Source organism: Pteronotus mesoamericanus, unplaced genomic scaffold, assembly GCF_021234165.1.
Source record: "Pteronotus mesoamericanus isolate MK-2021 breed Mesoamerican mustached bat unplaced genomic scaffold, CSHL_Meso_final scaffold_85, whole genome shotgun sequence".
NCBI lineage: Eukaryota > Metazoa > Chordata > Mammalia > Chiroptera > Mormoopidae > Pteronotus > Pteronotus mesoamericanus.
In genome coordinates this window covers 73392670-73407658 of record NW_026555329.1, presented here as the reverse complement: position 1 = coordinate 73407658, position 14989 = coordinate 73392670, and the positions used below count along the sequence as shown (strand labels likewise).

Genomic DNA, 14989 nt, shown 5'->3' with positions numbered 1-14989 from the left:
TATTATTTCAAGCATCATCCTAAATAATAAGTACAAGGTTTAAGATTTGTTTCTAAAACTAACAAAAGGATGAAAAGGACATTAAATGATTACAAATGAAAAGAAGTAGCTATGTGTAAAATATTTACTGCAGTTGGTATGTTTAACAAATGTTTTTAGCATTAACCCAAATTACTGGTGTAATTTTTTTAAAATTTAAATCACAGCCAATTTGTAGAGTTTCTCAATTTGCAAAATGCCAGTTAGCCCAGGTTTTATAAGATCTGGGTTTTGAAGAATACTATGTTCTTATATTAAGCGGATTTGCGTAAGTGGAACTCATCATACAGTTCTCTTCACTTTTATTTATAGCTGAAATTTTTTATTAAAGAAATTAAAAAAGATTCTTCTTTCAGACTAATTCTAAATGAATAATAAAATATATTATAGGATATTTTATTATGGAATAAATATTTAAACTACAATTAATTGTCTTTGATTTCTAAAGACTGTGCATCGGCACTACGGTTCATCATCTCTATATGCAAGTATATTTGTATTTAACCATTAATCCAAGTTATGAGCAAATACATTGACCCACCTCAACTAGAGGCACACAATATTCTAGAATATATGGTCTCTGCATCACTTTAAAAAAAATAATCATCGTCTCGACTGGTGTGGCTCAGTGAGTTGGGTATTTTCCCACAAACTGAAAGGTTGCCAGTTCTATTCCTGGTCAGGGCACATACCTAGGTTATGGGCCAGGTCCCCAGTCGTGGGAGTGTGAGAGACAACCGATTCATATTTCTCTTGCACATCAATGTTTCTTTCCCTTTCTTTCTCCCTCCTTTCCCCTCTAACAATAAATTTTTAAAATCTTAAAAAAGAAGGAATATTCGGAACAACAAAAAAAGGCTATTTCACAAGAGCACTGTACCCCAAGCTGAATAGTTCAGGGCATTAATGTTCCAAATTGCCAACAATGCTCCAAATTACATTCAGGACTTGGTTATTTAAGTTTTAACAGTAGTTTTAATTATTCACTGGGAAATATTTAATGTCCCATCTGATTTCCTAGGCACCAAATATGATTTGGGTTTAGGCAATCTCTAGAAATGCTTGTTAAAGAAATGCTTATTAAAGAAATGCTTATTTTTGTAATAGACTGAGAATCAAAAAATGCAAATCCGCTTAATATAAGAACATAGTATACTTCAAAACCCAAATCTTATAAAACCTGGGTTAACTGGTATTTTGCAAACTGAGAAACTCTACAAATTGGCTGTGATATAAATTAAAAAAAAAAAAAATTCATGCCAGTAATCTGGGTTAAAGCTAAAAACACTTGTTACAAAATAGCCCAAAACAGCCCTGGCCTAGCGTAGCTTAGTGGACTGAGTGCAAGCCTGCGACCCCAAAGGTCACCAGTTCAATTCCCAATCAGGGCCCATACCTGGGTTGGTGGGGCATGTCCCTTGTTGGGTACATATGAGGCAACTTGATGGATGTGTCTGTCGCACACCTATTTTTCTCTCCCTCTCTTTCTCCCTCCCTTCCCCTCTCTCAAAAAACAAATAAATACATTTTTTAAAAAAAGCTCAAAACAAACTATTTCGGAGGAAGGGGTAAAGTTTAAAACATCTACAGGTTAATTTTTTCACATCTGCATGTGAAACCACTGCTGTCATATATTGATAAGCAACTCAGTAAAACGAAGATACTCTCCAGCTCCTTATCTGTTAAAAGGTAACACACTTCCCACTAACAATTATCAATTTTTTAAAACCAAAGTTAGTTTTTGAAACAGATTTATTTATTTAGCATCTGGGTAGATTCATTATTCATTCAACACAATGGAGGAGACACTGTTCTAGATGCTGAGGATATAGCACTGAACAAAACAACGTCCCTGCCCTTATAATGAAACTTACATTCTAGTGGCTGGTTGAGAGAATTTTGTGCAGGTTTACTTCTTATCATTTATTCTGCTTCTCCATACTTTCATGGCTCTTTTACATACGTACTATGAAAGAGACTTCAGCAGTTTTAAAGTTCAGGTTTGTATGCACCCAAGTAACTGATTTTAGACCAGGCCTTAAAAGAAAGAGTTAGAGAAGCAATAAAGGAGTTTTGATTAATAAAAATTGCACTTCAGAAAAAACCCAAAAACTACTGGGGCACCATAAAATCAACTCAGTCAGAATTTTTGGCAATAACATCCCATCCAATCACTTCAAAAAGGCAGATAAAAATTTTACTTTATGCCTATTCCTAAGTATTTTTCAGTTGTAGTTCTTTAAATTCTATTCCTGAGCAGAATCTCATTAAAACAAAATCACATGGAAATTTTCTATATTTTAAATGTGCAAAATTCTGGCTGAAATAGAAAAACTGCCTATCCCCATGTCCTTATAGGTACAATGTCTCCAAGGACATTTCAGAAACATCTAAAAGTCACTACACTAAGCAACTGTGTTGTCTAAAAAAAATTAAAAAAATTTTTTTAAATATTTAATTTAAATTACTCTAATATTCCTATGTAGCATAATATACTGTGATTCCTTAATTATGAGACATGTGGCCAGCACAATTTCTCTGAGCCTTAAATTTTCCCATCTGTGAAATGATGATGACCTTACACAAGAAGACCTCACTACCTGTCAATGCTAAAATTATATTACGATGAAGGCTGCAATAGAATTAGTAGTGGACATCTCTGAACTCAGGAAAGGCACTTCATGAGAGTATACATTTCCATCTCTGCAGATCTTAACTTCAAGCTTTTGTGACTATCTCTGCTTTAGATTTAAAGCATTCTGTAAATTATTACTATTACATATCTTTTCCCCAGATTACTAGGAACCAGATAGAAAGATTTTTAAGCACTTTAATATACTTATCTTTCCTGAGGGAAGCTATGTTCCACAAATAAAGTGCTGGGGGTGGGGGTGGGGGGTGGGTGGGGGGTGTGTGTGTGTGTGTGTATACACACTCTGCTTAGGTTTTTTGTGTGAACTCTGCTTAGGTTTTTTGTTTTGCCTAAATCTGAAAGGAAATGAATAGAACAAGGAGAAACCAAGTGTGCCAAGGGGAGGAAGTAAGTGGAACTAAATAAAACAAGAAAATATTCTAGATGAACAGGGAAACAACTCAAGCCTTTGAAAAACAGTAACTTCCTAAGTTATAAGAAATATTTATGCTTCTTATAGAAATCATAATCCAAAGATATATATTTACACACACCTTTATTTGGATCTTTTGCTCTACATTTTTCCTCTGAATAATTTACTAGCTAAAGAATTAGTTATAACAGAGTACCAGATTAATAAAAGGTAAAACGTTATAGGGGCATTTTCATCAAACTGAATTCCAAAAATATTCCATGCCAAATGTCAGTAAGTACATTTTTAGAAATCACACTCTCCATCTCCAAGTGCTTTATATAAAGTTCAACCACCTATAATGAATAAAGCCAGAGCATACATTTTAAGTATTCTGCTAAATAATACAGGATACTGGTAAGTCATACTCAGCTGGAAGTGACAGATCTAAGGAACAAGGTCATGAACACTAAAGGGCAATCTTTAGTTACAAAATAAAGAAAACAGTATAAAATCAAAAGCTACAATTCATTTCTTTTCATCCTTTAATATGAAAAAGAAAAAAAAAACAAACAGACATCTTCAAGATAAACAGGTATGAACTGTGCCAAAGAAGCATTTGTTCTACAAAGACTGGTTGTTAAAGACGTCACATCTCTAATGCTACAAACCATTTGTACATAGGACGAACTGTTATAAATAGCCCCTTTTAGTAATAAGGGTCATAAGAAAGTCACACTATGGATGGTTTTAAGTTCTCAAGGACACTACTCTATGACAACCCTGAAATTTCACAAAGTCCTATATAACCAGTCATAAAATTATTTAAATTTTGAAAGAGGTTCACAACTTCTAAACCCCATCCTTACATACAACAATCTCTTTATCAGACTGATGAAAGGAACTTATTTCTCTCCTGAAGTTTCCCTGGCTAGTGCCTTTAGAAGGGTTCTCCTTAGTAACTGTGTTTCCTGTAATCCACAGCATCAACCTTAAGCCTCATCATTAAATTCTCTATTGTGAGGAAAATGTTATCAATTTAGAGTGTATTTTTCTATCAACAATGTAAGATGCACATTTCAGATATGTTAAAATTTGAAAAACTGTGCATCTTATAAATCCAACAGCAAGAATTTTACAAGGAAAGTCCACTCATCATTTTTATTTAACATGATGAAGAGTATCTCCTACAAAACAGAAAGCATGTTGAATAACACTACAGCTCAGAAAATTTAGCTTTCGTCCCAGGTTTACTTTAAATCAACAGAACAGAATGATTTTGCATAAGTCACCATCATTAAGGCTAATTATGGATCATATACCTTATAGAATTGTTTTAAGAAATGCATGAGCATAACTACATTATGCGCAACATAAAATGCAAGGCACAACTGTAATGTCACATCTTTACTAATGCCATACCTGAAGAATATGTCAAAGTCTTGCTACGGTTGGTTTTTAAATATTTAAAAAACAAAACAAAACAAAAAACAACAAAACCTAAATTCTGCTGTTAATTTTGTTCTCAAAATTTCGTTGAAGTGATAATTTAGCTAGTAAATAAAATGACTTCGTTAAATTTAAGAGAAAATGGGGAGAATCAAAGTATACTAAAGATAATTATAGATTTTATGTATTTCAATTATAGAATAGAAAATACTTTAATTATGGAAACTCTAAAGGGTAGATAGGAGGGTTAACTATCTATCATAGTACCAATTAAAGTGCTCAGAAGCTGGATTTCTTTCCTTGTGGTATTACACTTTTAAAAAATTATATATAGCCCTGACGGGTGTTGGCTCAGTTGGTTGGAGTGTTGTCCCATAAACTGAAAGGTCACAGGTTCAATTCCTGGTCAGGGCGCGTGCCTACGTTGCAGGTTCTATCCCCGGTAGGGGCACATAAGAGAGGCAACCAACTGATGTTTCTCTCCCCCTCTCTTCCCCTCGCTCTAAAATCAATAAGCATGTCCTAGGGTAAGGATAAAAAATATATATATATGTGTGTGTATATATACTTAAAAAATTATTTTATATATGTATATTTCAATATACACTTTTTTTTCATTTTACCATAATATAGTTTCAACAGTCTTTCTTTTTGGAAAAAGAGGTTTTCTATTTTATGTGTCTTAATGCCTATCTGTTTGGGGCATTTAACCCTTTCTATCAGGAAGAAACAACTCTAAGCGGACTAAGTGGTAATGAAAGAAAATACAATGAAGATTAAATGAAGGAGGAGGGGGGGAAGAGAGGAGGAGGGAGGAGAAAGGGGAGGAGGGAAACCACTCATTTAGATATCATTAAGTAAGGGAATTCATTACTTCTGAAAATCAAAGTCAGAAACCTTCTCTTCATTTCAGCCATTTCTGGCAAACGACAAAGTCATCTAAATGTTTAGCCCCTATTAGTCCTCCTCCAGCATCAGATGCAGCCTGTTCAGGGACCCTCTTGCAGTATGTAATCAAAGAAATCCAAACCAAAGGGAATCTAATCCTTTGTTCCATTTAAATAGGTCCATCATCATGTGGATTATCTTCCAAATTAAAATGATAATACCCTAAGATCAACCGACATCATTATATATAGAATCTAAATTAAGTGAGCTTTATGATGATTCAGCAACATAAATGAATTTTAAGTGACAACACTACTTGCAAATCAAGCTGTGTGAATTTAAGTATTTACTAGTATATTTTCCCCATAATTATTTCCACAATATAAATGTGCACAAATTTTAACAAAAAAATGTATGGTGTTTTGTATAAAAGTCTGCTCTGCTCAACAGTAAGGAAAACTATATTTTATGTCATTTGTATTATTTCTGAATTACAAGTGCAACTGCTATTTAGTAACTATCTATATTCTAAACAAGAAATGCTTTTTAAAAAACTGCTCTGCGAAATGGAAAGAAATTATAAAGCAAAGCATAGCAATTAAGTTTGTGAGGAATCCCATTATTGCAGACTGAAATCACCAACCTAAATAAATAAATAAGGGATGCAAATCCCTCCTCTAACAGCAGTGTTTAAAAAAATCATTGCATAATAATTTGACAGGAATTAAGGCTTTATCAAGTAGTTCATTTTTACAGCATGCCAATAATCAAATAATAGATTTAATAAATACGTACAGTCCCAGAGAGGACATCATGGGGGCAACAGTTGAGAAGATGACTCTTGCACACTCTGTCATCACTGAATTTGATTCGTTGACGAGTAGTATCTCCTGTAATATAGGAAAATTAGTAACATTCGAGGTTAGACAACTGAAAAATGTTTATTATCTGAAAGCCCTACTATCACTAGCTTTTAATGTGTGGCTATACACACACACTTATATATGAGCTCAAAAGGGATTAGTTCTTTATATGATATCTTATAGGAAAACTATTTTAGACAACATGCAGTTGCAGTAGGTGTACTGCACATGTAATTCAAATAGTCAAAGTGGGAAAGCAATGCATTCATTCTGTTAAACAAAGTAATTCAGAAAAGCATAGGATTTAGAGCAGGAATGGACCGTAATGATTACTGAGTCCAACTCCTTCACATTGCAGATGAGGAAACTGGCCTGGAGAGGTTAAGCGGCTGGCAGCAGACCCAATAGGAGAGTTCTACTGGTATACGTTCCCTACTTGACACTAAGCATTGATTGACTTATTTACATTAATTGAAAAACAAAAAGTAATCTTGCAAACATTGCATACACACTGCGAATCCCCACTGAACCCCAGACGACATTTTCTTCCACTATTTTGTTCCAGCTGAAGTGTCTCCCTTTTGCTGCTGGGAGGAGTTAGAGAGGGTAGAATAAACGTGTTTAAGAGCGTACAAACCTGGAAGAAGGACTTACACACCAGTCAAACAAAGGCACATTGCCTAAATGAAAAGTTAACTGTAATGCCTCCAAAGGTCCCACATCTCCAAGTTTTATGTAGCCTGTGCTCGCTCTCTCTATATATATGGCCTAACTGGATACATTTAAATTCATTCTGTCTTCACATAACACAATACAACTCCTAAGCAATAGAAGCATCCAACCTGCTAATGATGCCTATCAACTAAAAAATTTACAGATTCTAAGAAAAAAAAAAGCTAATAACAAAATATAGATGATAGTTACCACCTTTTTTTTTTGCTTAGAATCTTTTTGGGGGGAAAAAAAGAAAAAACTCTTAACAATGTTATCTAGAGTGATAGCCCTAAAAAATGGAGGTGTTTCGTTTTAGCCTTACATTGATACCATCACTGATGAATGAAAACCTACTGGTGAATTACTGAAGCGAGACTGCTGGTATCAAAACAGACTTATTAATGCTGCTGTCCTTCACATGACGCCTGGAGCGCTCCAAAAACCTTCCTCTAGGAAGTGATTCAAGGACTTGGATTAATTTTGGTTTTTCACATGGGAATTACAAAAAAGGTTAAAACTTTACCCCTTTTACATGGTCTTATTTTGAAGAGCTTAACTCAAAGTCAACTATCATTTACTATCATTTTTAGGTGGGGTAAGATTTTGTTCAAATTGTTTTAACTTGGTTAAAAAGACTTAAAGAACAATTCTTATTTGTAACCAGGGAATGTATATTTTTAACAGTAATTTATAGCTAAACCAATAGCTTCAGAGCAGTTCAACAATAGGTTTTCTAGAGGCTATTTTCTAGTTTAAAGTAGGCTATTTTTGACACCACAATTTGGAATAATTCATTTAATGTTAACGCCTGCTACTATAATAAAGGTTATTTTGATGATCCTTTTCTCCTTTAAACACAACTGCTTTTGTTCCACATTCATTAACACATCTGAAAAGTTAGCAATAACTCACGGCTCGGCGAATGCGGGGCCTTTCTGACACTCCCTTGCAGATTGAAGTAGGCAGGCATAGATACATTGAACCTTTACAAATAAAACAAGGGGCCAGATTGTTCAGTTTGTATAGAATAGACTCTGCCAGCAATTTCAATACAGCATGTAGAAGTACATGTTGACTGTAAAGATTCTTGTATATGAAAACAAAAGTGAACAAAATCAGGGTGTTTCATTTTTTTTAAACATTGACTTAACAAGTGTGTAACCCTAAAGAAGAATACGACCAACCACAGGTAAAAGTCCAAGGCTGGAGCTCTGGAAAGTGGTATTCCTTGGGCCAACTGGGGTTTAAAAAAATGATTTTTTTAAAACATATTATTTCATTCAGATTTTGGTGAGGGCCTTAAGCTCACGTTAGAACGATACTATGATAAGCTAACACCAGAATAGCAACGCTGTATGTATTAGAGGCTGTTTGCTTCCCGGCATGTAAGAAAGAAAATGTTTTATTTTAAATTTGTACCCAAATTATGTTAAGATATTTAAAGATGAAATACATTTTTTAAGTAGAGGAAAAAAAAATACCTTCCACAGCTAGGAGTCTCCCTACTCCAAGTACCTAAGCTTTTCAGGAGCGCCCCAGCAGTGTTATTTCAGTGCTGTCACACTAATGGCTCACGGTTATAAGCCAGGCCTTAAAATAAAATAAAGAATTTCCGAAGTTTCACCAGTCAAACACTTCAGTAAGTAGGGTGACTATTTTTGCTTCAGAAATCACACATTAAATCTACTATTAAGACCTATGTGTCCTGAAGACACAGCTGTCAGATAAAATATGAACAATTCCAAATATAAATTTAGCAAATATTCCTGTTGAGCTTTAAAAGAAATCACTTTCTATAAACGCCAGAGTATTTAAAATGCCTTCTCACTGCACTAAGTGGTTGCTCTATATACATTTGATAACTGTAGTAATCACAATGAACACAGCTATCAAAAATCAGCCTATACATTACAAAATTTTTAAAACAATGAAATAATAAACCTCATAATAACTTGAGATACAGAAATACGCTGAGAGGAACTAGGACCTGAGTATCTGTTTATTGGTATTTTTTAAATTTTACTTAAGATACTTTAACATTTTTAAATAATTTGGTTACATTACCATGTCTGTGCAGTATTTGATAAATTTGGGCTTTTGCCATGGAAGTATAGTTTAGCTACACCAACAAAAAAACTTTTTTAAAAATAAATCTATCGGTAATTTTGGTTTCTGTGACGATATCTGGCCCAAACCATGTTTTTCAATACTAGGTAAAACAGCGCCCATTAAATTAAAAAAAAAAAAAAAAAAAAAATAGTGTGGTGGGGAGGGAGCGAGGGACAATTAATACGGAACAAAAAAAGAACCAAATCTCCTTATAATAGGAATTATTTTATACATTCAATGTATTTTAGCTTTGGGTTTTCTGGGCATATATCTATATAAAAATAACCTAAGTTAAGAAAAAGCAATTGCCCTGTTACACTAACATGGGATCAAAATCACAGAATCAAGCCTGTTCGTGAACACATCCTCTCTGGTAGATACTGGGCAACAGAGGCAGAGAAGACAAGCTCTCTACCCTCAAGTAGCCCATGATTTTGCTAGAGAAATAGGACATTCAAATCATGTAGGAAGTAATAATACAGTGCAGCTTGATCCAAGTGCCAAATGGATGTTTCAACTGACAGCACTTGGGAATTCTAAGGCTATAATGACCACCAAGAACTGGAGAGGTTTACAAAAGGCTTCATGTAGAAACCAAAATTTGAAGGAAAGCTAGGACTTAGATCAAAGGAATGAAGAGATAAAGAATATTCCAAACTGGAGTAGTATCTTTGACAGAGCTCAAAGAGGCAGAATCATATTTAGCTTTGGCACAGAGCTTCATGTACGGGAAAAGCAAACAAAGCTGGGGCTAAAGTATTTGGGGAGTTAAAACCTGATTTCTTAAGTGATTTTTTCCTTCCATCCAGATTTCTAGTGTGTAAACTAAGTAAGAAAAAGAAAAGAAAGAAAGAAAAAAAATTTTAAAACAGCCATGGCCAAGGAGCTCAGTTGGTTAAAGCGTCATCCAATGCACCAAGGTTGTGGGTTCCATCTCTGGTCAGAGCACATAGAAGAACCAGCCAGTGAATGCATACATAAGTGGAGCAACAAACTGATGTCAATGTCTGTCTTTCTCCCCCCCCCCCCACCAACCCCTGCTTCCTCTCTCTAAAATAAATTTTAAAACAATTTTTTAAGAAACGATTTTAAAAAGTTTAAAAATAATGGGCAGAGATTAGGCCAAGTTATTTGCATTAACAACAACAGCAAAATGTCCTACCCATAAACACGTGGATGTCTCTCTGCTCTATAACCTCCACAATAATTCACTCGACTTTGTATATAACTACAATGCCCAGTTTTTAGAGTTAGAAACTTGATTTAGAACTGTAGCAGGCAAAATGTTCTTCACTGAAAGCAATTGACTTTGGAGTAAAAACTCTCTTAACCCTCTGTCTTTTCAACTCCTTCATAAGTTTCAGGAATTATAACCTGTATTTGGGAACACCTGAGTCATAGGTGCACAATAAAAACTAGAGTACATATTTTTCCTCTCGAGGTCTTTCAGCAATGTAACAGAGCCTAAGGTGGTACACTGAGGCAGTTTCACTCAGGGAATATAACACTCCAAAAAGGCGGCTCCCATCCAAACTGTACTTAAATACGGCTATTCTCCAAATCCCCTTCAATCTATTGGAAGGAAAAAATAAGCACCACTGTAAATCCCAACACTGCCATTTCACAGTCCTGCCTTTTCTGAAACTGACTTAAATTGTGGTGTGACCTTAAGACCTTAGCGTAGATGGTATCTGTCATCATTTTACATGGTGCATGCTATTTTCCCAATACCCACCCCCACCCCTCCAGTGCCACCCACCTTCTCCCTCCCACACAAACAATAATTCAAATCAACTTTCACAGATTTAGGAGCTATTTTAAAAACATCAAAATTTTACTTTACCCATTCTCTCCGATGCTCCCTGTATTTTTTTAAGCTGTGAGTGGATGACCATGCTATGTGACCAACAACTGTGAAGGCTAAGCAAAAGTGAACTGAGTTTAGTATTATAATTTCAAAAGAACCTTAAAGTTTGTAATATTTGACATACATAATAGTATGCAGAACCCTTATTTTACTGCATATTATCAGGCATTAATGGCAAGCAATTTGTAAAAACAACTAATTAGTATTTCTTTTGTACAGAATTAGCTTAGAGCTTAGCTTAGGGAAAACAGAGAAGAAACCCAACAGCACACAAAGCAAATAGAAGCAACCCCTAGTTTATAAATGGGGAAAAGCCCTGACAGTCTCCAATGTGACAACCAAAGCTCTCTCCACAAGTATACTTTTTAGGGGCCACATATCACTATTGGCTTAAGACAGGACAGATACATTCCCTCTAATATAAAATCCATACTCCTTCAGTGAAAGGAAAGCCAGAGCTAGAACGAGAGGTATATAACTGAAAGCTTATAGCTTCTCATTTCTCTGTGCCCTTGAGTTCTCAAGTGCAGAGAAATGTTCTACCCTCTTATTACTATTTCTTACAACATAAGCTACTGAATCCACATAATAAGGTGGGAGCTCTACAAAGACTCATGACCAATTTCTAATCTAGTACATGGCAAGGTACTAGTAAACCCTTATGTATTCATGTGGAACCAAGGTAAACGCAGGTGACTATGGCTGCACAGTGACTATTACACTAAAGAACCAATTTGATCACTTTTACACCCTCCTCCAATTTCCTCACCAACTCTACTAACTTACCCCACCTACCTTTGTTGTTCCTTTAGAATTCAGCCTAAAACTCACCTATAAGAATCCTTTTGTAATTAACCTTTAAAAAAAACCACCCCATCTTCTCTTGTTAATAAATATACTCAGTTTAATTCACAGCATATTTATACAATTTAAAGCATACAATTCATTTATAAAAGAACTCACTACTGTGTTTTAACTTAAAACGATTATAAATGCTTTGAAAACATTTAATATAACTCAATACATGTCAAACTTTTCAGGAATATATTTATTATAAGGAAAGGAAAGTATACTCAGCCAAAGATGACAGTAGGAAAAACCAGTTGTGGCATTTTCCCCTCCAAATGTCAAAGTCGCTTCTTCCTAACAGAACTTATAAGCATACTGAGCAGTAGAAGCAGCTTTTTCTTCCCCAGAAAATACAAAAATAAGGGTACTAGACAGTTCAGAAAGGCTATCCCTCTTAAGACTTTTATGGGGTCCTATAGGTTTATAATTACAAGCAGGAACTAGTAACACCCCCACCACAATCCCTATGACAAGTCCGACATTCTTAAAATGCAATGCCCATTGCAGAAGAAATTTCCAGAATATGAGTAGAGATTAATAATGCTAGAGTAACTTTTTAAATCCACCAGCCTACTTGACTATGAAAATCCAAATAACAAAATCATAAGGAATGAGACTGGGAAACAGCTTTGATAGTAGGAAAAAGAGCTTATAGGGTCTTTCAGAGTTAGCAGAATGTTAATGGAAGTATGAGAACAGAAATATTAAAGTACCTACATTCCAAGGACTCTATTCCACTGCTTGCCACAACCATATCTTTTCTCGTTATACAAGCACAGAGTTTTGGCCACTGGCAGGGGTTACTGCCATCGTATTTCTGGGAAGATATGTGCATTACGAAATTTATCTACATATTTCTCCTCTTAGATTTAAGAAATATATTAGAAAAGCTTGAGTAAATAGTTTCTTAAAAATCAAGTTCTAAAGTGGAGTATACAGAATTTGTTTTATGGATGTATGCCATAAAGTAGCTCATTAAAAAGCTGCAGCCTGCCCTGGCCAGCGTGGCTCACATGGTTGGAGCATCGTCCCATAATGGAAAGGTTGCAGGTTCGATTCCCAGTCAAGGCACATACCTGGGTTGCAGTTGGATCCCCAGTCTGGGCGCATAGGAGGGAACCAATTGATGTTTCTCTTGCACGCATGGCTGTTTCTCTCTCTCCCTTCCATTCTCTCAATGAGCAATGAAAAAAAATAATGCCCTCAGGTGAGGATTTAAAAAACAGAAGCTGCAGCCTGCTAAATTTATATTTTGGTACTTACTTGCAGAGCTGCAATTCTGATTTAGCAACACTCCTACTCTGGATACTTGGTGCCTTCTATCATGCAGCAGAACTTTTCTATACACAAAATTAGAAGTAGTGAAAGCTATCTGTGTCTATGAAGAAACAGCTGAAAAGAACCAAATAAAAAGCGAATGGCTGATTTATCTATTAAAAAGACAAGTTCTCATTGGTTAATGATAGCTATAAAAGCTAAACAGAGCCTCTCCAAATTTAAAATCAATGACGCGAAAAGAGAAAGGGAAAAGAAATGAAAATATCAAGACAGACAACTCAATGATAACAGAAGTTAAAATGAAAAACAGATTACCATGAAGGAGACTGAGCCTTACAACTACTGAAACAACACAGAAGCAATGTGTTGACTATACACCAAATATGTTCCTTAAATTAAATATTATAAATGGTTCCTTATATTCTTCTACAGTCCCCTACACTGTGTAGGGGAAAATACAAGAAATAACATTTGTTCATTTTTATAGGTATCTGATTGTCTTTGCATTTTTTTAAACTTTTTTTTTTCAAAATTGGACACCTGCAATCAGTATCAGAGAATTCATCGCTTCATGAGTAAATTCTTCACTCCCCAATACATTTTCAGTCCCTCCAGGATTAGAGACCTATGTCACTACTTTATTGCAGAGTCAAAAGACAATAGAAGCATGTCCATAATCTCTCAGGAAAGGAAAGGAAGAACTAAAGCAACTCAGCAAGATGGGAATATTCCCGAAAGATTCTATTCCTATGAGCAATTACAATACCCTAAAGCACATCAGCCAATAAATACATAGAATCCATGTCTGGGGAAGTATTCCCTCTAAAACTAAGAGGCAAATTAAATTGCAACAAAGGGAACTCTAAATACGAATAATGTTTCGTAGAATCTGAGATGGACCAACTCTTCTAGTAAGCATGCCCTGCTGTTCCCCGTCTGTAGTGTAAAATCACAACCCACGACCTCAGCCTCTAGTCCAGTGGTTCTCTTTGATAAGCAGCTTTTCCCATAACCAGGTGCACCTTTTCACAGTCTTACTATGTGAAATCCTCCAGAACTGCTGACCACCACACCACAACACTAGTGGAGAGGTGATAAATCAATAGAGGAGGAAATTTCTCCGGAGAAGCCTAGATGGACCCATGAGGCCTCCTCAATTTCTCCATCTCATAGGTGTGTATTTCTGGCCAGTCATTTCTACTTGGAGACTTTGCTTTATACAATTCAAGCAACCTTCCTTTCACATGAATGACCAGAACAGTATTGTTCAAGTATGAGATTTGTCGAAAGGATGATTTTAGGTGTTACTTGATCTCACCAACATGATGTTTTAAACACCAATCACTTACCGGTGATTATTTATTATGAATAAATCAAGGGGGGGGGAAAGCTTCCACTGGCACTTAGCATGTGTTTAATACAGCAAACAAATTCTAATTTTCAGCATTGGGTAAGTGACAAGAGAGTCTAGTTATCTCTTACAACATCATGTAGTTTTCATTGTATTTATTTTTCTGAAGATATAAACTTTAAAATTAACAAATGTTTTAGAAAGTGAGTTGACATAAAGAATATTAAATAAACAGAAAAACAGGGTTCAAAAATAGTAAAGTTACCATGTATGACTAACATTTGAGAAACATTTTTCTATAACAAGGTTTCCCAAACTTTTTTTAAAGATTTTTTTTTTTTAATTTACATTTAGAGAGAGGGGAAGGGAGGGAGAAAGAGAGGAAGAGATACATCAGTGTGCGAGAGGTACATTGATCGGCTGCCTCTTGCATGCACCCAACTGGGGACCTGGCCTGCAACCCAGGCATGTGCCCTGATTGGGAATCGAGAACCAGCGACCCTTCAGTTCACAGACCAGCACTCAATCCACTGAGCCA

At 35.3% G+C, this 14989-nt stretch overlaps 1 protein-coding gene across 3 annotated transcripts in view; it reads right to left on the bottom strand.

The window, feature by feature from the left end:
* LUC7L2 (LUC7 like 2, pre-mRNA splicing factor) overlaps positions 1–14989 on the bottom strand; it is a 59158-nt gene that overhangs the window by 37441 nt on the left and 6728 nt on the right. For all 3 annotated transcript variants that reach the window (XM_054564146.1, XM_054564147.1, XM_054564148.1), the window contains exon 2: positions 6216–6310. In XM_054564146.1, the coding sequence (XP_054420121.1) occupies positions 6216–6310 (95 nt within the window). The remainder of the gene's footprint in view (positions 1–6215; positions 6311–14989) is intronic.